This window comes from Bufo bufo, chromosome 4, assembly GCF_905171765.1.
Source record: "Bufo bufo chromosome 4, aBufBuf1.1, whole genome shotgun sequence".
Taxonomy (NCBI): domain Eukaryota; kingdom Metazoa; phylum Chordata; class Amphibia; order Anura; family Bufonidae; genus Bufo; species Bufo bufo.
Window position 1 is genome coordinate 132,477,862 of NC_053392.1, and position 26,558 is coordinate 132,504,419.

At 42.1% G+C, this 26,558-nt stretch overlaps 1 protein-coding gene across 1 annotated transcript in view; it reads left to right on the forward strand.

The window, feature by feature from the left end:
- Positions 1 to 26,558, forward strand: part of LOC120997692 (allantoinase, mitochondrial-like) — a 52,072-nt gene that overhangs the window by 19,508 nt on the left and 6,006 nt on the right. Inside the window, 11 exon segments of the mRNA XM_040427919.1 lie at positions 2,079 to 2,230; positions 4,862 to 4,976; positions 11,660 to 11,693; positions 11,696 to 11,722; positions 11,725 to 11,804; positions 13,728 to 13,773; positions 15,308 to 15,401; positions 19,800 to 19,893; positions 19,895 to 19,987; positions 20,525 to 20,663; positions 23,271 to 23,443. Coding sequence (XP_040283853.1) covers positions 2,079 to 2,230; positions 4,862 to 4,976; positions 11,660 to 11,693; positions 11,696 to 11,722; positions 11,725 to 11,804; positions 13,728 to 13,773; positions 15,308 to 15,401; positions 19,800 to 19,893; positions 19,895 to 19,987; positions 20,525 to 20,663; positions 23,271 to 23,443 — 1,047 coding nt within the window.

Consider the following 26,558-nt stretch of genomic DNA (forward strand, 5'->3'; position numbering starts at 1 on the left):
AGCTGAGGACTAATCTGAGTCAGATATAAGTAGCAATTTTCCCTTGAGCTGAGGCCTAATACGAGTCAGACTGGTCGCTATGAGCATACCATGTTTCCCAGAACCCAGACGGTCAAACTGAATTCATCTGCAGTGCTCAAAGCTAGAGTGGTACTGGGCCGACAGTACAGGAGGGAAATACAGTACGGAAGTAGTGAAGTCGGTGTCCCGCTGGGGTTCCTTGGGCTTACCAGTGGAAATGATTCTGAAGGTGCATTCTCCAACTATACGGAAGCATATTAACTTTAATTTAATCGTAAACTAGTTGTTATAAGTACATTTCAATAATAAGGTCTAAGAACAAGGTAACAATATAACTAAATAATAGCAAAGACAGGTGCACTCTGCGGTCTTACTAAACCCTCAAACTGATTTTAAAATTGAGAGATTAGCCAACATATCCTACGGTGTAGGACATGTCTGAGCCCGAGCACCGCGCCAAGGTTTCTCAAGTAGCTCAGGGACCTAACACTCACCTACCTGAGCCGTATGGACTATACCAGGAGCCAGTGGGCAAATTACAGGAGCATGAGGCCGACTCACAGACACCTCACCAGTTACCTCCAGCATGTAACCATGCTTGCAGTGGGATGAGGGAGGAGTCTGCGAGTCCCACTCAAGACTGGCTGATAAGGCCCAGGCCTCACAGGTGCACCTAAATATTGCCTGTAGATGGAAAGCAGGCACATTTAAATTGGAGTTTATACACCTCCAGAAATCTCTATATATACAAACTGAAAAGAATGGCGTGGTATTAAACAAGCAGGAAGTGCTCAAACCCACATGCAGTTGTGCATATATATAGGGGAGCAGATCCTGCACTTGTGGCCCGTTGCTAATAACGATCCCCAGCAAAAATGCATACAGTGGAGGATGACCGCAGCGAACCACAAGTACCACAATAGACATCCTACACAAGATAGCAATTATGTGGATGTGATAATCAATATAACAATATGACAAAATAATAGCAAAGACAGGTGCACTCTGCGGTCTTACTAAACCCTCAAACTGATTTTAAAATTGAGAGATTAGCCAACATATCCTACGGTGTAGGACATGTCTGAGCCCGAGCACCGCGCCAAGGTTTCTCAAGTAGCTCGGGGACCTAACACTCACCTACCTGAGCCGTATGGGCTATACCAGGAGCCAGTGGGCAAATTACAGGAGCATATCAGCCAGTCTTGAGTGGGACTCGCAGACTCCTCCCTCCTCCCATTGCAAGCATGGTCACATGCTGGAGGTAACTGGTGAGTTGTTTGTGAGTCGGCCTCATGCTCCTGAAATTTGCCCACTGGCTCCTGGTAGTGCCCATACGGCGCAGGTAGGTGAGTGTTAGGTCCCCGAGCTACTTGAGAAACCTTGGCGCGGTGCTCGGGCTCAGACATGTCCTACACCGTAGGATATGTTGGCTAATCTCTCAATTTTAAAATCAGTTTGAGGGTTTAGTAAGACCATAGAGTGCACCTGTCTTTGCTATTATTTTGTTATATTGTTATATTGATTATCACATCCACATAATTGCTATCTTGTGTAGGATGTCTATTGTGGTACTTGTGGTTTGCTGCGGTCATCCTCCACTGTATGCATTTTTGCTGGGGATCGTCATTAGTAACGGGCCACAAGTGCAGGATCTGCTCCCCTATATAGATGCACAACTGCATGTGGGTTTGAGCACGTCCTGCTTGTTTAATACCACGCCATTCTTTTCAGTTTGTATCTAAGAACAAGGTCTAATAGTAAATCAACTCAGAAATAGACCCTGGTACCAAGTCATGGGCTCCAAAATCAACTCTAAATTTGTCTGTCTTCTTATGGATCTGTTGTATTAAGGGCCCATTAATGTGTCGGGGCTTGGGCTTACCATGGAGTCCTCTGGTACACTGATGGACCATAAAATTTAGGGTGCCGTATTAATCAATAAAATGGCACTTTTTACCAGGGACTCTGTAATATTAGGGTGTGAGATGGTTGTGTTGAAGATACAACTAAACCTTGAAATGAATGATTCTTACAATCTTTTTCTTTTCCTTGAACAGCTGCTGGATGTTGGGGAACTTGTTGTCATGGCTGGCATCATAGATTCACACGTTCATGTCAATGAGCCAGGGCGCACTGCCTGGGAGGGCTACAGGAGTGCCACACAGTCAGCCGCTGCTGGAGGAATTACAACCATTGTGGATATGCCCCTGTAAGAAAAGTACCATGAAACACTGATAACAGAAGTGGTCATTATTACAGGTTGGGAGACCCCCATAAAGGATGTAATAGTATGTCTATTTTCAAGAAGGAGTTAAAATGGGTTTTCTAGTTTTACTTAAATAAATCTTAGACTACTTTTACATCTGCGTTTTTCCTTTCCGGTAATGAGATCCAGCAGAGGATCTCAATACCGGAGGAAAACGCTTCCGTTTTGTCCCCTTTCATGGTCCCCTGGGTTGTGTGCCCTGGACCTTTGATAGGTACACGACTTTCCCTGGCAGTTTTATTTCTACAACAGAGATTGTCTTGCAACATGTATCTCTACAAATTCTACGTTGATAGGTCTACCTAGATTGCAGACAGCTCAGTCCTATCTACAATCTACGTAGAACTATCTATACACTTATGTTCCCTTTTTTTTTTTACTGTAAAAATATATATTTTTACATCACTGATACTTTGATTTCTCACCAGTCATGCAACAAAACTATAGGTAACCATAAACATTAGATCTGTTAGCCGAACCCGACAATTTTGGCATGTTTAGCTGACTATCAAAGGCATACTGGATCTCTCGACTCTCACCTGATGGCTGATGTCAGGGGATGCCCCATCCGTTTGTTCTGATACACCAGTGCTGCCACCGGTGTATAGCATCAGGTTTTGTCACGGTACCTTCTGTGACAGAGGTTAGAAGATTGGAGAGACTGTCTGCACGTGAGGTTAACTGACAGTCTTTTGATTCTCAGTGTTGTGGTTTGGTAATGACCACCTCTTGTCAGGTGCAGCTTGTGCTCATTACTGCTTCCCTATTTAGTATGGTCTCACACTTCATACCATGCAGTTGATATTCTCTGCTTTGATTTGGAAGAGTTGGTGTGTGGACCTTACCTGTGTTCCTGCTTATCCATTTTCTATAAGATAAGTTGTACTGCTCTTTGTATTTGGTTGTTCCCTTCTGCTTGTTGTTACTAGGCCTCAGGGAGACTCTGGTTCGTTCACCTGGGAAGGAACCAGTAGTTTCATTCCATGTCACCACCTCTAGGGCATTTCAGGGCTCCTAGGGTTTAGGTTCCGGCGTATGTATTTTCCCACCTTCAGGGTCTATACCTACTGACAGGAGTCAGGGCCAGTCCTAGGAGTTTCCTAGGAGGTGACCTTTCCCCTCTCCCTAGCCTTGAGGCCTAGTTCTTTGTCTTTTCCCTTCTGTTGTCATTATGGTGTCCCTCCCCTCCCCATTATTTGTGACAGGTTTCTCCCCTTTCCTTATTGACTACATATGTATGTGTGGCCAAGCAAAGTGTGCATATGCATGGGATTTTTTGGAAAAAATAGCAATAGTTTGTTCTTATGTGTATGAACAGTCTAAAGGGGTATTCCAGCTTTTTGGAACCTGTAATATCCTTTGTGACTTTTTTACAACTTTTTTTTTAAAGTTGCAAAGAAGTCACAAATGAGAAAAACGTTGCATCTCTATTCCACAAAGACCCCGCAAAGCATGTAACCCCGCTTTCTAGGGCAAATTGCGCAAAACAATAGGTCCATTTTCAATAATAAATGTCGCCATTGTGCTTTGAGAAACAGAACATGTTTTTCTTGACATTCAGGTTACTGGCAAGACAGAATTAAGACACTTCATAAATCATTACAAGGCTTGGTTCCCTTAGGCACCTCCGTCACAGATTCTAATAATCTGGATAAAATAAGTCAGCATGTTGCACTATTTTGTCTGTAATACAACTTGTGCGTTATTGAAAACGCAAGCTGGAGGAATCAACATCCATTTAGACAAAATCCCACCCAAAAAAAAAATAACTATGATACTTTCATTAATCGTAATAAAAATATACTTTATTCAATTCATATAATATATAAAAACATGTAAACATACATAGCAGCAGGTGGTACCCCAAAGAGAGGACAAAGAGGAAACTGCAGAGTCCGTCAGCTTCAGAATGCAATCAAACACTAGGTTATTAGCAAATATGCCACCAATGTCTCAGGTGAGACAACTCCTTTAATGATGATGGCTACTACAGCCCATAAGCTGGCTGCAGTCTATGTTTGCATAGACATGTAGCCGCCGTTCACCACATTAGCGCTTTTTTTTTTTTTTTTTTTTTTTTTTTTTATCTAAGGCTGTTCCTCAGTTAAGCCTCTTTTTCCTAATATGCAAATTTGACATTTGGTGCAACAAGAGCGTTACCATTGCTTTCATTGCACCCAAGCTCTGCATTTTTCCGTGACCAGTTCCTCCCTCGCTGCTTTGATTGATAGGACCATACAGTGACAAAGGAGGGAGGGAGGGGCTGACCACAGAAAGGAGTAGAGCAACAAGAACAATGGTGACACCTTCATTGCACTAAAGCCCTAATTTGCATATTAACAAAAACATCAACAAAAGAAAAACAGAGATTTAATCAGGTGAACTACAGCTATGTGTCAATGCAGACAGATGGATCGGGAGGACGCTGACAGATTCCCATTAATGTATAGTAGGGACCGGACCCTGCTTTGAGTCAGTTAAAGGCTGAGGTTACATCTAGGTTAAAACGAGAGCTTATTGGGGAACATCATTTCTACACCTCCACAGATCTAACATATTTTTCTGTATTGGCAGGAACAGTCTTCCACCTACCACAACTGTGAGCAATTTCCACACCAAACTTCAGGCTGCCCGAGGACAATGCTATGTGGATGTGGCATTTTGGGGAGGAGTCATTCCTCATAATCAGGTATCCACGTAAGACACCTTTCAGGCATAAAAAAGACACAAACCCTGGGTTTTGGGCTTTTTAAACGCCATTGCACTTAAATCTATGCCACCCTCGCCAATTTCTGAAAAGGGAGCAAGGTGTGGGTGAGGCCATCGACCCCAACACAATTATCATAATTTACACCAGTTTTCTAGAATAAATGATGACCTAAATCTACATCAGCTATTAACCAGCATTGATTTCAATCTAGGTGCACAGACCGCCAGAAGATGCACTTAATATACAGTATGACAAAGCATGCGCCTCGGCATAAATTAAAGGGGTTATCCAGGTGTTTAATATTGGTGACGGCATAAAAAAAGATGACTCCCATTTCCTTGCTGCAAAACTATTATAGTTATGGAAATTTCCTTATTTTTGTTTAAAAGCTAAGAGCACCTATTTTATTGATTTAGGCCTCATGTACACGACCGTAGTTATGGTCCACATCCGAGCCGCAGTTTTTGCGGCTCGGGTGAGGACCTATTCACTTTAATGGGGCCGCAAAAGATGCGGACAGCACTCCTTGTGCTGTCCGCATCCGTTGCACCGTTCCGTGGCCCTGCAAAAAAAATATAGCATGTCCTATTCTTGTCCGTTTTGCGGACAACAATAGGCATGTCTACAATGGGCCACCCGTTCCGCTCCGCAAATTGCGTAAGGCACACGGGCGGCTTTGCGGACCGCATAAAACGGCACGGTCATGTACATGAGGCCTTACATGTATTTGGGGCTAAAAAGCGTTTTCTTGTTCAAAAGTTTTATTATTAAAATCATTACCTTCTGCAGCTTCCATGTTTCACAGTACACAGCAGCTGCAAAATGCTCTTCTGCGATATATCAGTCAGACTGGCTGTTTGATTGCTTGGTCTTCAGACCTTCTCATTTCTCCTGACTGGCTGTAAACTTTGATGCTCATAAATTCAGCTTAGGCCTCTTTCACACTTGCGTTGTCCGGATTCGGCGTGTACTCCACTTGCCGGAATTACACTCCGGATCCGGAAAAACGCAAGTGTACTGAAAGCATTTGAAGACGGAACCGTCTTCCAAATGCTTTCAGTGTTACTATGGCAGCCAGGACGCTATTAAAGTCCTGGTTGCCATAGTAAGAGCGGGGAGCGGGGGAGCGGCATACTTACAGTCCGTGCGGCTCCCGGGGCGCTCCAGAATGACGTCAGAGTGCCCCATGCGCATGGATGACGTGATCCATGCGATCACATGATCCATGCGCTTGGGGCGCCCTGACGTCACTCTGGAGCGCCCGGGGAGCCGCACGGACGGTAAGTATACTGCTCCCCCGCTCCCCGCTACACTTTACCATGGCTGCCAGGACTTTAGCGTCCCGGCAGCCATGGTAACCATTCAGAAAAAGCTAAACGTCGGGTCCGGCAATGCGCCGAAACGACGTTTAGCTTAAGGCCAGATCTGGATCAATGCCTTTCAATGGGCATTAATTCCGGATCCGGCCTTGCGGCAAGTGTTCCGTTCCAGAACTGAAGACATCCTGATGCATCCTGAACGGATTTCTCTCCATTCAGAATGCATTAGGATAATCCTGATCAGGATTCTTCCGGCATAGAGCCCCGACGACGGAACTCTATGCCGGAAGACAAGAACGCAAGTGTGAAAGAGCCCTTAGGGTACTTTCACAATAGCGTTTTTCTTTTCCGGTATAGAGTTCCGTCACAGGGGCTCTATACCGGAAAAGAACTGATCAGGCATATCCCCATGCATTCTGAATGGAGAGTAATCCGTTCAGGATGCATCAGGATGTCTTCAGTTCAGTCGTTTTGACTGATCAGGCAAAAGAGAAAACCGTAGCATGCTACGGGTTTATCTCCGGCAAAAAAAACTGAAGACTTGCCCGAATGCCGGATCCGGCATTTTTCCCCATAGGAATGTATTAGTGCCGGAATGCCGGATCTGTCCTTCCGGCCTGCGCATGCGCAGACCGGTAAAAATGTGAAAAAAAATACAAGACGGATCCGTTCTTGCAATGCATTTGTGAGACGGATCTGCATCCGGATCCGTCTCACAAATGCTTTCAGTCACATCCAAATCGGCGGATCCGGCAGGATCACACTGCCGCAAGTATGAAAGTAGCCTTAGGGTACTTTCACACTTGCGTTGTTTGATTCCGGCAAGCAGTTCCGTTGCCTGAACTGCCTGCCTGATCAGGCAAACCGTATGAAAACGCATTTCATTTTTTCTGACTGATCAGGCATTTTTCAGTCTGAAAAATGCCTGATCAGTCAGAAAAATGCATTGCAATACCAGATCAGTTTTTCCGATGTCATCAGGCAAAACGGATCCGGTATTTATTTATTTTCCTCATTTTTAAAGGTCTGCGCATGCACGGTTTTCTCTTTTGCCTGATCAGTCAAAATTACTGAACTGAAGACATCCTGATGCATCCTGAACGGATTACTCTCCATTCAGAATGCATGGGGATAAAACTGATCAGTTCTTTTCCGATATAGAGCCCCTAGGACGGAACTCTATGCCGGAAAAGAAAAACGCTTGTGTGAAAGTAGCCTTAGGCCTCATGCACACGGACGTTTTTTTTCACGGTCCGCAAAAACGGGGTCCGTAGGTCCGTGACCAGTGACCGTTTTTTCGTCCGTGGGTCTTCCTTGATTTTTGGAGGATCCACGGACATGAAAAAAAAGTCGTTTTGGTGTCCACCTGGCCGTGCGGAGCCAAACGGATCCGTCCTGAATTACAATGCAAGTCAATGGGGACGGATCCGTTTGACGTTGACACAATATGGTGCCATTTCAAACGGATCCGTCCCCATTGACTTTCAATGTAAAGTCTGGAGTCCCTTTTATACCATCGGATCAGAGTTTTCTCCAATCCGATGGTATATTTTAACTTGAAGCGTCCCCATCACCATGGGAACGCCTCTATGTTAGAATATACTGTCGGATATGAGTTAGATCGTGAAACCTCATTTCCGACAGTATATTCTAACACAGAGGCGTTCCCATGGTGATGGGGACTCTTCTAGTTAGAATATACTACAAACTGTGTACATGGCTGCCCCCTGCTGCCTAGCAGCATCCGATCTCTTACAGGGGGCCGTGATCAGCACAATTAACCCCTCAGGTGCCGCACCTGAAGGGGTTAATTGTACTATCATATCCCCCTGTAAGAGATCAGGGCTGCCAGGCAGCAGGGGGCAGACCCCCCCCCCCCCCAGTTTGAATATCATTGGTGGCCAGTGCGGCCCCCCCCCTTCCTCCCTCTATTGTAATAAATCGTTGGTGGCACAGTGTGCGCCCCCCCCCCTTCCTCCCTCTATTGTAATAATTCGTTGGTGGCACAGTGTGCGCCCCCCCCCCCCCCCTTCCTCCCTCTATTGTAATAAATCGTTGGTGGCACAGTGTGCGCCCCCCATCGCCCCCCCCTCCCTCTATAGCATTAACAACATTGGTGGCCAGTGTGCGGCCTCCCATCTCCCCCCCCCCCCCCGATCATTGGTGGCAGCGGGTTACTAGCAATAGTACAATAGTAAAAGATTCATACTTACCTGGGAGCTGCGATGTTCGTGTCCGGCCGGGAGCTCCTCCTACTGGTAAGTGACAGTTCATTTAGCAATGCGCCGCACAGACCTGTCACTTACCAGTAGGAGGAGCTCCCGGCCGGACGCAGAGATAGCAGCAGCCAGCAGCAGGTAAGTATGAATCTTCTACTATTGTACTATTGCTAAGTAACCATGGCAACCAGGACTGTAGTAGCGTCCTGGTTGCCATGGTTACCGATTGGAGCCCCAGTGATTAAACTGGGACTCCGATCGGAACTCCGCTGCCACCAATGATGGGGGGGGGAGAGATGGGAGGCCGCACACTGGCCACCAATGTTGTTAATGCTATAGAGGGAGGGGGGGGCCGATGGGGGGCGCACACTGTGCCACCAACGAATTAATACAATAGAGGGAGGGAGGGGGGCGCACACTGTGCCACCAACGAATTATTACAATAGAGGGGGGGTGGGGGCCGCACTGGCCACCAACCTATTATTACAATAGAGGGGGGGGGGCCGCACTGGCCACCAATGATATTCAAACTGGGGAGGGGGGGGGGTCTGCCCCCTGCTGCCTGGCAGCCCTGATCTCTTACAGGTGGATATGATAGTACAATTAACCCCTTCAGGTGCCGCACCTGAAGGGGTTAATTGTGCTGATCACGGCCCCCTGTAAGAGATCGGGTGCTGCCAGGCAGCAGGGGGCAGTCTTGTACACAGTTTGTAGTGTATTCTAACTCGAAGCGTCCCCATCACCATGGGAACGCTTCTGTGTTAGAATATACTGTCGGATCTGAGTTTTCACGAAGTGAAAACTTAGATCTGAAAAAGCTTTTATGCAGACGGATCTTTGGATCCGTCTGTATGAAAGTAACCTACGGCCACGGATCACGGACACGGATGCCAATCTTGTGTGCATCCGTGTTCTTTCACGGACCCATTGACTTGAATGGGTCCGTGAACCGTTGTCCGTCAAAAAAATAGGACAGGTCATATTTTTTGGACGGACAGGATACACGGATCACGGTCTTGGCTGCAAAACGGTGCATTTTCCGATTTTTCCACGGACCCATTGAAAGTCAATGGGTCCGCGAAAAAAAACGGAAAACGGCACAACGGCCACGGATGCACACAACGGTCGTGTGCATGAGGCCTTAGAAGATCATTTAGAAGAGAGGCTGGAAATTGAACTGTCAGACAGCAAGCCTGATGGATTTATCACAGAACAGCATTTTGCAGTTGCTATATATTGTAAGCCAAAGCAACATTTTTAATAAAATATTACATTTTAGCCACAAAACCTCTAAATCAATTAGAAAATGGCTACAAAGGTTTCCAAAATGTTTAGAGACTATTATGTAGGACCATACCATTCACAATGTAATGGCATAAAAGTAGTGCTAAGCTTTTAATGTGGAGGTCCTTCCTTGAATACCAGTTTTTTTTAAATAGGTCCAAACATTCTGTAATAATTAATGCATTTATTGTCTGATCTATATTTTTCTTTAGTCTTTAAAGGGAACCTGTCATCAACTTCATGCTGCCCATACTAACGGCAGCATGACGTAGAGACAGGCGAGTTGATTTCAGCGGTCTTTCATTTATAAGTGGTTGCCAAGAACCAACATCACAATCATTGCAGACTGAGCCTGGAAAAGAGTCCCGGCCACCTGAGAAGAGTCCTGGTTATTCATGAAGTCCTGCTCTCCTGCTGATGACCGTCTTCTACCTAGTTTTCTCCCTTTCTCTCTAGGAGAGAACTGCCAATCATCAGCAGATGGGTGAGAGAGCAGGAGATTATGAATAACCAGGACTCTTCTCAGGTGGATGTGACTCTTTTCCAGGCCTGGGCTGCAATGATTATGATGCTGGTTCTCAGCAACCACTTACTTTTAGCTCATGAGTCACACACCGCTGAGCATTTCTGTCACTATTCTATGCTGCCCTCAGTGAGGTCAGCATAAAGTTGATGACAGGTTCACTTTAAATTCCCATCAAATTTTTATTTTTAATTAGATGGATTCCTTTGTTAAGTGACCCTGAAAAGCCGGGCATTTTAATGTCTTCAGTGTGGGCACCAACTTGAAAATCCCAAGGAAAATAATGTGATTGTTCCAACAAATTGTGCTTACTGATGCTGTATAGGAATCATATATGTAGCATTGCCCACCATATGGACCCTTAGGGTACATGCACATGTTGCAGATTACGGGTGTTTATTCCCATAAGCATTCTCATGCAGAAAAATCGCAGCGTAGTACATTACCAGCAAAGTGTATGAGATTTCACAAACTTTTTTTTTTCGTATGGAAATTGACCTGCTGTGTGGATTTTGAAATCCACAACATGTAAATTTTTTGTGCAGATTTCACCCTTTTCAAGTCAGATCTGCAGCAAAACCATGAGTAACACATGCGGTTTTTGGTGTGGATTTAGTGCGTAATTTCTGCAAGACAGCCTACACCCGTGTGCAGGTAGCCTTAGGCTTTATGCCCACCGCCGTATTTTCGGTCCGCATCTGATCCGCATTTATTTTTTTCATCTCAAGCCACAAAATAAACCTCTGTGCTGTCGCATCCGTAAATCATTAAATGGCCCCACAAAAAAAAAAAAGAACATGTCCTATTCTTGTCAGTTTTTCCATTTTTGCGGACAAGAATAGGAGAGAAAAAAAAAGATGGCATGCTCACAACGGGATCCGAGTTTTGTGGCTCCGCAATTTGCAGACCGCAAAACACTTATGTCCTTGTGCATGAGGCCTTACAGCAATGTTTTGTGAGCAGTTAGGGGGAGATTTATCAAACTGGTGTAAAGTAGAACTGTCCTCCTGGTCCATAGCGACCAATCAGATTCCCCCTTTCATTTTCAAAGGAGCTGTAAAGTTCTACTTTACACCAGTGTGATAAATGACCCGTTAGTTTTGCAGGTCAGGGAATATCTCAGGATATTACTGGTATGTGGATTCTGATGAAACTTTAAAAAAAACTTCACAGGTAAAAACTAACCCGAGCGATTCAACAATTATTTATTATTTAAAGGTCATTTTTCCTTTGTAAGTATGCTGCAGTATGTTAGATACTACTTTTTTACTATTTTTATCTTAATTTAATTTTACCTTAATTTACCTTCTGTTAAAGGTGGAGCTGATACCTATGTTACAGGCTGGAGTTGCAGGTTTAAGTGCTTCCTTATAAACAGTGGGTTCCAGAATTCCCTCATGTCAGATTAATGGATCTACACTCAGCTATGTCTGAACTTCAGGGGACCAGAAGTGTTTTACTGGTTAGTACACCAGGTTATGGCCTGGCTTACAAAAGTATCTCTCCATGTGTAAAGCTAACGTGTCTTAGGGCTCATCTACACGACCGTATATATTTTTGCGGTCTGCAAAAAAACGGATTCGCAAAAAATACAGATGACGTCGTGTGCATTCCGTATTTTGCGGAACGTAACAGCTGGCCCCTAATAGAACAGTCCTATCCTTGTCCGTAATGCGGACTAAAATAGGACATGTTCTATTTTTTGGCGGAATGGAAATACGGACAAATGGAAACGGAATGCACACGGAAATAACTTCAGTTTTATTTGCGGACCATTGAAATGAATGGTTTCGTATACGATCGCAAAAAAACGGACACGGAAAGAAAATACGTTTGTGTGCATGAGCCCTTAGTTTTGATGCTTTTCTCTGTTGGTTATACATAGGAGTAAGTATTAGGTCAGTGCAAGTAAATACCATGCAGGGTGGCTCAGAGGTTAGCACTGGTTCCTTGCAGCTCTGGGGGTCCCTGGGTTCAAATCTGACCATAGACAACATCTGCATGGAGTTTGTATGTTCTCCCTGTGTTTGTGTGGGTTTCCTCCCACACTCCAAAGATATTCTGATAGGGATTGTTAGCTTGAAGCTAATGTCTGTGAAGTGCTACTGTATATAAGTGCATAAAAACGCGTCGGGACAAGTAATATAATACCAAGTGTTTGATGTATGTAGTAATTAGTGTATACGAGGACCCAGGTATATGTATGGGTTAATTTACCTTTAGCTAGGGCGTTATAAGGACAGGTAGTCGAGGCACGTGGACAGAGTCCTCCTACCATCCAGGTGCATCTCTGGGCTGAGGATATTTTGAGGGACACTTTAGGGACAGACATTAGGGATCCAAACGTCCTGCCCCTACCTCTATCCATCAGCATTAGTCCTCTGCCTGGTCCTCAACAGCTCTGTGTTTGTCCATGTAATAATCGGTCCCCTGTTAGGGACCTGTATTTAATGATCTTTAATAAAAGTTACGTTTTAGGTAGTTGTTTTCAGTGATAGTGCCAAGTGTGAACCTACCCTAAAGGTAACTAGGTATGGTGATAGATAGACTCCTTTAACTTAGGGCTTCTGAATAGGCAAAAAGGACCACAGAGCTGCATGGACAACATCCATCTTTTCTCATGCGACACCTTCAACGTCTTTATTAAGTCCATAGAACTTTATCAAACTATGTTTTATCCAAGGGTTTAGGATGTCATACTCTCTATTTTTAGACTTATGGGTGCTTTTCCTAGGTGATCTTTAATAGTCTGAAACAGAAATGGACCAAAGGCAGAAAATAATTCATTGTTTAAATCATGTTTTTAGAATATTTGATGATATTTTTAATTTTCCATGTAAATATCTATATGTAAACAAACCCCATAAATCTTGCAATTTTCGCACGGGCCACTAAGCCTAATAACAGGGGCCATTTCTTGGTCTGTACAGATCACTTTACTGCAGATATCTGCTTATCTATCTTTCTAATCCTGCCTGTAATGATATCACCTCTGTGTACAGATAAGACAGGATCCACCATTCACAATAGGTGATTGTCAGATCTTATCTAGTCCTTCCTTGTACAATGACCTCTGCACAGGTCACAGGACATGCCTAGAAAACTCATCCATAGACGTCACTGAGGTCCCCTCCTGACCATTGTGTCTATGGCCCATGGGGCTGCTGTAAAGGAATTTTCTTAATGCTTTCTAAATGTTGTTAAACAGCTCAGGCAAGATGGCCGCCCCCCATAATCATGTTCAGGAAATGGAATAAAGAAATCTACAATCAAAAAGTAAAAACTGATTAGTAAAAAAAGGAGATGTGTCACTATCTGGTTTTAACTGGCAGATAACATTTTTGGTGAGACATTTCCTTTTAGAATATATCTCTTGTTTTTACAGTTTCATGCTGAACTTGAAGATACAAAAAGTGTCCCAGTCACTGGAGGTAAGGAGTTATCATTGTTAAAAACAAATAAATCCACAAGAAAAAATACATTAAAACATACACATACAACTAAAATGAAAAATCTACTACCAAATCCATAAACAGCACAGTAACTAGTAACGGGAAAGAAAACCGATGGATAAGTGTTTGGGTGGGTTCACGTTTTATTACCTCTAATACAAAAACACAGCACACAACGTTCTTGTAAGATACACATTTTGTGTAGACAGACAGATCAAAAGATATTAGACAGATAGATATGAGATAGATAGATAGATAGATAGATAGATAGATAGAAAAGATAGATATTAGACAGATAGATATGAGATAGATAGATAGATAGATAGAAAAGATAGATATTAGACAGATAGATATGAGATAGATAGATAGATAGATAGATAGATAGATAGATAGATAGAAAAGATAGATATTAGACAGATAGATAGATAGATAGATAGATAGATAGATACAGTAGATAGATATTAGATAGATAAAGTAGATAGATAGATAGATAATATAAAGTAAAAAATAGAAGAGCAGCACACAAAGTATGAGCAGGTGCAATACCTTGAAAAGGGCCACGGACCTGGTCCAAATGAGATATAAAGAAGGAAAAAATCCAAGGCAGCACACAAGTAATCCGTGAAAAAAAAGGGTGTTTATTGACCCATGTGGACAGCAACGTTTCAGCTCTCTCAATGGAGCCTTTGTCAGCCTTGGCTTGACAAAGGCTCCATTGAGAGAGCTGAAACGTTGCTGTCCACATGGGTCAATAAACACCCTTTTTTTTCACGGATTACTTGTGTGCTGCCTTGGATTTTTTCCTTCTCTATAGATAGATAGATAGATAGATAGATAGATAGATAGATAGATAGAATAACTAACTACAGTGATAATACACACAGCCACTGTATCCATAGCATAGCCAAGGTTGGACTGGCCATAGACCCTATAGGAAATTTTTCCGGTGGGCCAATACCCAAGGGGCCACCTGAGCCCTCCTCACTGCCGCTGGCCTGGTACATACTACTGGGGGAACTATAGGGGTCATTATTAGAGGAAGTCCAGGCAGCATGCTAAAGGTAGGGGGGTCTTGGTGTTATGGCCCACATCTCACCTCCTAAGCCCCCTGCTCCATATCTTAATTAGAAAAAATTGGAGGAGGACAGAACATGGCAGCTATTGATGGCCACCACAGAGGGAGAAGCTTCGGGGGAGGTATTTTGTGCTGCACTGTGGTATTTGGATCTTTGGGATGATATTCTGTGCTGCACTATGTTATTGCTGACCCTGCCAACTTGTATTGATCCCATCTACTTGTGTTACCCCGTCCAGCATAACAGAAACCAGACAGATGCGTTATGCTTGCCCATATACTTCTATTATGATGGATCAAAACGGAATACCTCTAAAGGTTTCAGTTTTGATTTCCGTCTTATGGATTCCGTTGTTTTTCGTTATAACCATGTTATAACGGAAAGCCATAACGGTGATGTGAACAAGCCCTTAACGTTAAATCTATTCATCTTTTTAGATCCTACGCAGTATGAAATGTTTTTGACCTCACGTCCAGATCACATGGAAGTTGCTGCGGTTGAGATGGTGGCTGATCTCTGCCTACAGTACAAGTTAGTATGTGGTAAATACCGTACTTTAATAAAGTCAAGAGACTGATTTTCTGTTTCTGAACCAACACATAAGAAATAAAGGTATGTTATGGTATGTTAACCACTTCAAGATCAAGCTCTTTTTCATTTTTGCATTTTCTTTTTTTTTTCCTCCCCACATTCTAAGAGCCATAAACTTTTTTGATTTTTCTTTCACATAGCCACATAAGGCCTATTTTCTGTGGGACAAGTTGTATTTTTAATGGCACTATTGAATTTATCATGTCTTGTGTTGGAAAACAGGAAAAAAATTCTTTGTGGGGTGAAATAAAAAAACCAAACCAAACAAAATTCCACCAAGGTTTATTGGGTTTTGACATTACGGTGTTCAATGTGTGCTAAAAAATGACATGATATCCTTATTCTGCAGGCCAATATGATTACAGTGATACCAGATTTGCATAGTTTTTATAGTGTTTTACTACTTTTAAAAAATAAAAACCTTTTAAAAATAAAAAATTTCTTTGCATTGCCATTTTCTGACAGCCAAACCTTTTTAAATTTCCATCCAATGAGCTGTATGGGGGCTTGTTTTTTGCAGAATGAACTCTAGTTTTAATTGGTACAATTTTTGTAGTATATATGACTTGATCACTGTTATTCAATTTTGGGTGGGGACAAGGTGACAAAAAAAATGGTGAATCGTGTTTTTTATTTTTTTTCCGTTACAGCGTACACCGCACATAACAATTATTTTAATATTTTAATAGTTCAGACATTATCGGACGCCGTGATACCCCTTATGTTTATTTTTTCATTGTCTATTTATTTTTATATGTAAAATTGGGAAAGGGAGGGTAATATAACACAGCATTTTTTCCTTCCTTGACAGAGCCAATTTTTTAAAATCTAACATATGTCACCATGTGCGCTGCAGACACTCAGTCGCGGTACACAAAGCGGCCGGGTGAATCTAATTAGAGGCAAAACACCAGTGATTTTAGAGACAGGCAAATAATATTAAACATAGCGCACCTCCAACTATAATATATAGGGATATAGATTAAAAATCTCAATGCTTACAGGACAATAGTCAGAAAGCTGAGAGCTGAAAAAACATTCAATCCCTAGATACTGATAGATATAGATATAGAGGTACTGTCTGTTGGTAAAGTATCTCGCTATCCCTAGCCGCAGAGCCCAGCAGCACTTTATTTTTAACCAATTTTCTTTCTTTCTTCCCGTTCTATACCATTCTTAATAAAAATGAAATAAATGTACGTTTTAAATCAGACCAGAAACGGGAATCTATTAGCCTTAGGCTATTTGAACTGAAATACTTATTTCCCGGGTCCAAATGGGTCCTTTAAGCAAAATTAAGAAGGGTAGTGATACCTCTTAAAATAGTTTTTCATTTAACATTTACATATGTCTACTTTATGTTTGCATCATTTTCTAAATTACATTAAATTTTTTTAGGACATTAGAAGATTTAGAATTTTAAAAGCAATTTTTCACATTTTTAAGAAACTTTCCAATATCCACTTTTTTAAGTCACTTTGTGGAAACTACATAGTAGAAAACCACTACCCATCAAAACTACCAGACCGCATAAAGTATTGAATACATTTTATTAGCATAATTCATGGTCAATAGTCCATTACATAAAAACAAGTGCAGGGAAAAGGCGACATCCACAAAAGGAGACACAAATGGTGTCTATAAATAATAAAGTGCATGTGCATAATTAAAAATTAATCAAATACATATAGTGCAAAGAGTCAATTACCCATTATGTGTCTCCTCTGGGATGGCGTCAGCCCCTACGCGTGTTTCGGCGACCCCCAGACGAAGTTTTCGCCGAAACATGCGTCGGGGCTGTTGCCATCCCAGAGGAGACACATAATGGGCAGGGATCCAGACTAAAAAAATATCAAGGAGCAATTGGCTCCTAAACTGAAAAATTTAGGAGCCAAATTTAAAATACATATAATTACGGTATAATAAAAAAAAACACTACTAGGGTTGTCACGATACCAAAATTTTGACTCGATTTCGATACCATAAAAAAAGTATTGCGATACTCGATACCACGTGAAAAAATAAAACACCAAAAAGCCGCGTGCATTCCAGATTTTAGGAACGTCTGGACCATAATAGAACAGTCCTAACCTAATTTTTGTCGGGACAAGGTAGTCAAAAAATGGCAAATTGCAAGTTTTTTATTTATTTTTTCTGTTACGGCGTTGACCGCATAGGAGATATTTTAAAATATTTTAATAGTTCGCACTTTTCGGGCGTAGGCAATTTTAAGTCATTTTGGTCGCAATCTGGAGCCTGATGGGTAATTGACTCTTTGCACTATATGTATTTGATGAATTTTGTATTATGCAATATGCACTTTATTATTGTTTACTTGTGAAGATAGTCACCATTTGTCTCCTTTCTGGATGTCGCCTTTTCCCTGCACTTGTTTTTATGTATGGACTATTTAATCATGAATTTATGCTAATAAATATATATTTATACTTTATGTGGTCTGATAGTTTTTTGATCGCTCGTTATTTAGATATTGGGAGCAAGATAAGAAAAAGATGGCAACTCTGCCATTGCTTTTTGGGTTTTGATATTGCGACAAACACCATGTGGGAAAAATTATGTTACCTTTATTATGCTGGTCAGTACGATTACTTTTTTATCACTCGTTTTTACGCTTTTTGTAAGGCCAAGGCAAGTTTTGAATTTTTGTTCTACAGGGTTCATCTGACAGGGGCTAGCTCATGTGATATTTTCATATAGCTGGGTCGTTATAGATGCAGCAATACCTAATATGTAATTTTTTTTCTTTTTTACAATCTTACACAATAAAGATTTTTTTAGAAAAAAAACACTGTTTTTGTCTGTTTTACCGTTTTCTGCAAGCCATATTTTTTTAGGTGTCTATTTTTGGTGGGATGACTTCATGTTTTTCATTGGTACCATTTTTGGCGTACACAGTACTTTTTTATCACTCGCTATTACGCTTTTTGTAAGGTAAGGTGACAAAAAATGGCTGTTTTTTACACTTTTTTTTACAGTCTTCATCTGAAGGTGATGTTTTTATAGAGCTGGTCATTACGGACGCAGCAATACCTAATATGTTATTTTTTTTATTATTATTTTCTTATATGGCTTGATGAGGGGAAATGGCACTTTTTTTTAAAAAAAAGTACGGTAATTTATAATTTTTTATTTTTAAAACCACTTTTCTTAAACTTTTTTTTATGCACTGTATATTTACAGAGGCAGTCAGGAAGGCGTTAAACTTTTAATATTTTTGTGTTTTAATTTTACTTTTAATAACTACTAGTCCCCATAGGAGGGCTAGAACCTGGGATCTTTTGATCCTTGTCCATTCACTGTAATAGAGTCTATTAGGGTAAATGGGATTTTGACACGCTCCCTGCTGAGCTGTACCTTGTGCACAGCTTAGAAAGGAGGTTACTATGACAGGCCTGGCAGTCCTCAGAAGGCCTTGGCTGTCATAGTAACTGATCGAAGCCCAGTGCTTTTCACTATGGGGGCTCTGATCAGAAGGCAGAGGGAGCCGCATCCCTCTGCCTAACATCACAGATGCCGCGATCGCTGTTAAATGCAGCATTTGAGGAGTTAATTGATGGGGTTCGGAGTGATCGCCGTTCTCTATCATTGCGGCCTGGTGCCTGCTGTGCTATACAGCCAGACACCCACTGCATATTGAGCGGGCTCATCGCAGCAGCACACTCCATACAAGTCCTCAAACATTATCACGTACATATGGATGTGAATAGTCCTTTCTATTGATGGGTGTGTGAAAAATACGGAGTGCACACGGAAGGGATCTGCATTTTGAGGATCTGTTGTTTGCAGACTAAAGTGTGGACATTGCTTGTGTGCAGCATCAGACTGATGTCTTTTTGGGCACACCAGAGAAAATCATTCTGAGGGCCCACCCTCTGTATTTACAGGACCTAAGGGCCCTGTTTTATTAGGGTCCATTACTGTCAGAGCTTGGGCCTACTGGAGGATCCTCTGGTACTCTGGAGGGTCAGTCCAACCCGCTTGTGTGCATGAAGCCTTAGTTATATCTGTTTCCAGAAAAGTCTGGTGACACTGTCAGAACTGATTGTACAGTGTCACACTATATGGGGACACACCCCCAATGACAAAGAGAATGGTAAAATTAGTTGTCAATATAATCACACAGGAGGAATCAGAAAGGAACCACATAACACTAAGAAACAATGCTCTAAAATTGTTATTTTAGGGAAAATTTAGTACTGTATTACTAAAAACAGACAATTTAGAAGAGTAAAATCCTCTCTTAAAATGACAAATTTTAGTAGATGTTTGGGTTACAGAAAACTGCTGCTTACATGACTCTTCCAAATTTTTACTCAGAGTCCGCTGCCACATTGTGCACCTCTCATCGGCACAATCGCTCCCCATTATCAGAAAGGCAAAAAAAGCAGGGGCACCTATCACTGTTGAGACAAACTCATCATTACCTGACCCTCAGCGCTGAAAACATACCCCCCGGAGCTACATATTACAAGTGCTGCCCACCTGTGAGAGGACATAGCAATAAGGTATGGTGGTCCTTTCTTACACATCTTTAATTAAATAGATACCAGTATATATTTTTCTTTGTGGGTACCAGTAAAGTAGTACTAGGAAAGGTGAATGTAAAATGTATCACCATCAGAACTGTAAAGTAGCATCTACGATCTGTTCATACTAGTACGGATCCTAGCAGATGGCAACAGGACCCATTGACTTCGTTTTTTTTTTTAGCAGTCTACACTGTTCTAGCTGAAGCCAACTGGTAGTATTTGGCACACTGAAATAAAGGAGGTAAATAGTGCATATCCTTCTCTACCTTTCATTATAAAACAACAAAATATCATGTAGAAAGATTCTGCTGAGAGCATAGCCTTGAAAAGACAACTAAGGAATGAAACTGATATTGTTAAATTTATTAGAATCTTTTTAAAATATTATCCAATTTAAAGAATAAAAAACCTAAACATGTAAACTTTTGGTGTTTTTATTTTATTTGCCTTGTATGTACCCAACTGTATGTGGGCAACTAAATAACCATGTGGAATTCCTAACTTTACCACTAGGAGGCACTATGGAATGCACTTCTGCAGGGCAACATAGACATGGTTGTATCTGATCACTCACCGTGTACTCCAGACCTCAAGCATTTACATGATGGAGATTTCCAGAAGGCCTGGGGAGGCATTTCATCCCTACAATTTGGTGAGTATTAAAAGGGTTGTGCAGGATAGGTCATCAATATCTGATCAAATCAGATCATTCAAGTGAATGGGATGAGTAGTTGCAATTGCACTATGACATCTCTGCAAGCGAGACGGAGTGCAAATTTGGAAGCAGAAGCAATTCTTACTCCTTTTAGGACCAAGGCCTTTCAGATGCCTGAATGTCCATCGCCTAATGTCACCTTTTGGGATGATTAATTCTAAAGGTCAAAAAACGGTTATGTTTTACATTAGCTATATATCTTTTTTCTTTTTGTAACATAGGTGTGGCTTTCATGTGGTACCAAAATCAAACAGTGGGAGACATTTACTAAGACCGGCGATTTAGATGTCCATGTCCGCTGGTGCTTGATGCACTTAAAGGATAACTGTAATTTTTTTTTTTTTTTGGAGTATTGGATTGTGGTGATTAATATCTCCTTGGTGGCCCTATTTAAACTTTTCACTGTGTATTCAATTACCCTTAATTCAACAGTTTAGTTCCCTCTACGCCTACTTTTACCTGTATTTCCCAGTAGAAAATGATCCTTGGGAAACACAGTCCTCATCCCTGACCACCAGCACCAAGGTAGCCCTCTGTCAGTACATGGCGGCCTCCCCTCTCCGCCACGCTGCTCTGCTGTGTACTGGTGCTTATTCTGACACTAGGGCTGGGTTCACATCACATTTTTGCATCCATTTAATGCATACCAAAAATGTATGCGTTAGATGCCTCAGACTGATGCCGTACAGTGGAGTCCGTTCACCATACAGTTCCATGGTAGAGAAAACAAATTTACGTTAATGTATGCATTTTTTTAATAGGCTCTGCATGACACAAAAACGTGGAGTGCTTCACATTTGTATACATCAAACCGATAGGAAATAAAAATTTTCTAGGCTCCAGCAGGGCACATTTTTGAGAGTTTCCCTTTAAGATGCATAAAAATGGCCCCTGATTAAAATACAGATTTTTTGTGGGAATTTTTGCCAATGATCCCCCTCTGGTATATCACTGTCCATGTTGTGGGGACTATTTGTGTACTTCTAGTAAGTGTTTGCTGGCTGCAAATATGGGCTGAAGGCTTTTCAGGTTCGCCTGCCAATAAAGTGAATGGGGCCTGCCACAAACTTGCGGTTCGCGAACATTTGATCGCGTTTGCGCGATCGCGTTTGCGAACCGTCCGGCTGATGTTCGTCCATCACTAATAATGAGCAGTGCACCTATTAGATAAACACATAATCAGGACAGTTTGTTATTCACTGGGAATATGAGTGAAAATCCCAATTCAATGACTAGAAGCAGAGATCTTGGAAACCACGAGAAATGGATATACAAAGTACATTAGAAAATTGAATAACTTTTCATTACACAAATCCACTGGAGCTGGTTGAAACTGTAATACTTTTGAAATCCCAAATTTCAGTCAGAGCCAAAGTGGTTTGGGCACTTTTTCAAACAACTTGGCCCCTCCATTTTATGGATTATGCACCCCAACTGTTATCTCCTTATATGCTCCTGTCAGAAGATTAGCAATGGTGCAATGATCATTTTATGAAAAAAAAAACACCTTGCATGCAAGACACCAGCTTAACTTTTCTTGTTTTATTCTACATGCAAAAAAGTATCTGCCTGGGAAAGAGAAGCATCTCGCTATTGCCACCTTGGGAAAGGGCTCCCTATGAGTGAAAATCCAACATTTTAACAAGCCTTGGGATATGACAAGGGAAAATAGTCGAGCCAAATATCCATCCGTAGACAGCTGCTTTGGCCCCCATTAGTACTGAGTAGGATTCTGGCTGGCTGAATAAGATGCCTTGGATAAGTAGGGTACTGGCTCCCTTAAAGAGACCAGCTATTTTCCCTTGTCATGTTCCAGGGCTTGTTAAAAAGTTGGATTCTGACTCATAGGGAGCCACTTCCACAAGGTGCGCTAGCGAGATGGTTCTCTTTCCTTGGGAGATACCTTTTTGTATATTGTTTTCCCATGGAGCATTGCCAATAAGTCTCTGTACCATGGAACACTTCCAGTCTCCATACAGGGCTGGTCTCTTAAAAGAGTATCTGTCAGAATGATCAACCTGTTAAGACAGGCACACTGTCTGGTAGGGTTGATCATGCTAATTAAATTGAAACCTCATTTATGACTGTACGACGCACCATTTCAGAGAAAACTGCGCTTTTCTTAATATGCTAATTAGCTTGTTGGAGCACCAAGGGGCCAGCCAGAGCCCTTGGAGCACAAGTTTGTGAACACCCCTGCAGCCTTAGCCACCTCACCTGGATTGACAGGGCTAGACATCTCAGGGAATCCCACAAGATATCTAGCCCTAACAATCCAGGGGTGTGGGGGTGGTAGCTAAGGGTGCAATGGTGTTCAGAAATGGATGCTTCAAGCACCTTGGTGCTCCAATAAGCTAATTAGCATATCAATAAAAGCAACGGTGCATGGTACAGACATAAATGAGGTATCATTTTAATCGGCATGATCAATCCTACCAGGTAATGTGCTTTGCTTAATAGAGTTGATTATGCTGACAGATGCTCTTCAAGGGGAGTCAGTACCCTGCCTCAGTCTGTTTCATTGTGATATTTATTTTCCATAAGGGCTGTCACTTTTTTGGACCTCAGCAAGGATCCGAGGGTTTTCATTGCCAGATGTATCTCGCTTGTTGAGCAGCAACCCAGCCAAATTATGTAGCCTGGAAAATCGCAAGGGAGCCATTAAAATAGGGTGCGATGCTGACCTGGTCATCTGGGATCCTGATAGTGAGTTTCAGGTAAGTGAAGTAGTAAGTACTGAATATATTTCTGCATCTTCTCTATACACATCAATATGTAGGGATTTAGAGGTAATTAGCATCCTTCTTAAAGGGGTTATGCCATGACTAATGTAAGTAAAATCAGACATCATATAGTACATTCCAATATCTTTCTAACAAAGCTAGAACCAGCCCTGTACCTCACATGGATGCAGAAATATCCCCATTCATTGCTTTGCTAGATTTATATGAAGCTGGCAGCTAAAGGGGAGTGTCTTTTCTGCTGCAGCTAAGGGGGCGTGTCCATGCTTTCCCTATCACAGCTCAGGAGGCAGCTGTAGGATGAAACTGAGCATGTGCGGCCATCTCAGTGAGCCGGACAAAAAATAAGAAAAAAACAGCAGGCGGCGCTATACAGATACATTTCATTGAATAACTCAGTGGCAGATCCAGGTGCTGGTTTGAAAACTGTAGGATAGGGGTGGCCAACCCGTGGCTCTTGAGCCGCATGCGGCTCTTTGCTTCTTTAACCTCTTTAGGACACAGGGCGTACAGGTACGCCCTGATGTCCTGGTACTTAAAGACACAGGGCGTACCTGTACGCCCTGTGTATTTCCGATCACCGCCGCGCGGCGGGCAGTGATCAGAACAAGGTGACTGCTCAAATCATTGAGCAGGCACCTTGGCTAAATGCGCGTGGGGGTCCCGCAGAAGTATTGGAATGCATTGTAAAGGATTAGACCCCCAAAAGTTGAAGTCCCAAAGTGAGACAAAAAATAAAGTGAAAAAAAAGTTGAAAAAAATCAAGTTTCCCCCCCCCCCCAAGGATTAAAAGTTTCAAGTAAAGATAAACAAAAACGTCATTTTCCCCAAATAAAGTAAAAAAAATGGTAAAAAATAGGGGGAAAAAGAAAATGTAGACATATTAGGTATCGCCGCGTCCGCATCGACCGGCTCTATAAACCTATCACATGACCTAACCCCTCAGATGAACACCGTGAAAAATAAAAACTGTGGTAAATAAACAATTTTTTTGTCACCCTACATCACAAAAAGTACAACAGCAAGCGATCAAAAAGGCGTACGCCCACCAAAATAGTACCACCGCATCCCGCAAAAAATGAGCCCCTACCTGAGACAATCGCTCAAAAAATAAAAAACTATGGCTCAGAATATGGAGACACTAAAACATCATTTTTTTTTGTTTTAAAAAGCTGTTATTGTGTAAAACTTACATAAATAAATAAATAGAAAGTATGCATATTAGGTATCGCCGCGTCCATATCGACCGGCTCTATAAAAATATAACATGACCTAACCCCTCAGATGAACACCGTAAAAAATAAAAAGTAAAAAATAAAAACTGTGCTAAATAAAAAAATTTTGTCACCTTACATCACAAAAAGTGTAATAGCAAGCGATCAAAAAGTCATATGCACCCCAAAATAGTGCCAATCAAACCGTCATCTCATCCCGCAAAAAATGAGACCCTACCTAAGATAATCGCCCAAAAACTTAAAAAACTATGGCTCTCAGAATATGGAGACACTAAAACATGATTTTATTTTTTTTTCAAAAATGATATTATTGTGTAAAACTTACATAAATAAATAAAAAGTATACATATTAGGTATCGCCGCGTCCGTATCGACCGGCTCTATAAAAATATCACATGACCTAACCCCTCAGGTGAACACCGTAAAAAAAAAACAAAAAAAAACAGTGCTAAATAAACCATTTTTTGTCACCTTATATCACAAAAAGTGTAATAGCAATCAAAAAGTCATATGCACCCCATATGCACCCCATACTTACCTGCTGCGCTGTCTGTGACCGGCCGGGAGATCCTCCTACTGGTAAGTGACAGATCATTAAGCAATGCGCCGCACAGGACCTGTCACTTACCAGTAGGAGGAGCTCCCGGCCGGACACAGACAGCGCAGCAGGTAAGTATGATGCTTCTAATATTGTAATATTGCTAAGTAACCATGGCAACCAGGCCTGCAGTAGCGTCCTGGTTGCCATGGTTACCGATTGGAGCCCCAGCGATTAAACTGGGACTCCGATTGGAACTCTCCGCTGCACCAACGATCGAGGGGGGGGGGGGGAAGTGGAGACCGCACACTGGCCACCAATGATCTTAATACAATAGAGGGGGGGCCGGGGGAGGGGCACACTGGCCACCAATGATAATACAATAGAGGGAGAAAGGGGGGGCGGGGGGGCCGCACTGGCCACCAATGATATACAATAGAGGGAGGGGGGGCGCACTGGCCGGGTCTGCCCCCTCCTGCCTGGCAGCCCCTGATCTCTTACAGGGGGCTAAGATACGCACAATTAACCCCTCAGGTGTGGCACCTGAGGGGTTAATTGTGCGGATCACAGCCCCCTGTAAGAGATCGGGTGCTGCCAGGCAGCAGGAGGCAGTCATGTACCCAGTTCGTAGTATATTCTAACTAGAAGTGTCCCCATCACCATGGGAACGCCTCTGTGTTAGAATATACTTTCGGATCTGAGTTTCACGATGTAACTCAAATCCGATGGTATATTTTAACATAGAGGCGTTCCCATGGTGATGGGGACGCTTCAAGTTAAAATATACCATCGGATTGGAGAAAACTCAGATCCTATGGTATATTAACTCCTGACTTTACATTGAAAGTCAATGGGGGACGGATCCGTTTGCAATTGCACCATATTGTGTCAACGTCAAACGGATCCGTCCCCATTGACTTGCATTATAAGTCAGGACAGATCCGTTTGGCTCCGCACGGCCAGGCAGACACCAAAACGACTTTTTTTTTCATGTCCGTGGATCCTCCAAAAATCAAAGGAAAAACCCACGGACGAAAACACTAAAACATGATTTTTTTTTGTTTAAAAAATGAAATCATTGTGTAAAACTTACATAAATAAAAAAAAGTATACATATTAGGTATCGCCGCATCCGTATCGACCGGCTCTAATAAAAATATCACATGACCTAACCCCGCAGGTGAAACACCGTAAATTGTTTTAAAAATAAAAACGGTGTAAAAAAAGCTATTTTTTGTCATCTTACATCACAAAAAGTGTAATAGCAAGCGATCAAAACGTCATATGCACCCCGAAATAGTGCCAATCAAACCGTCAT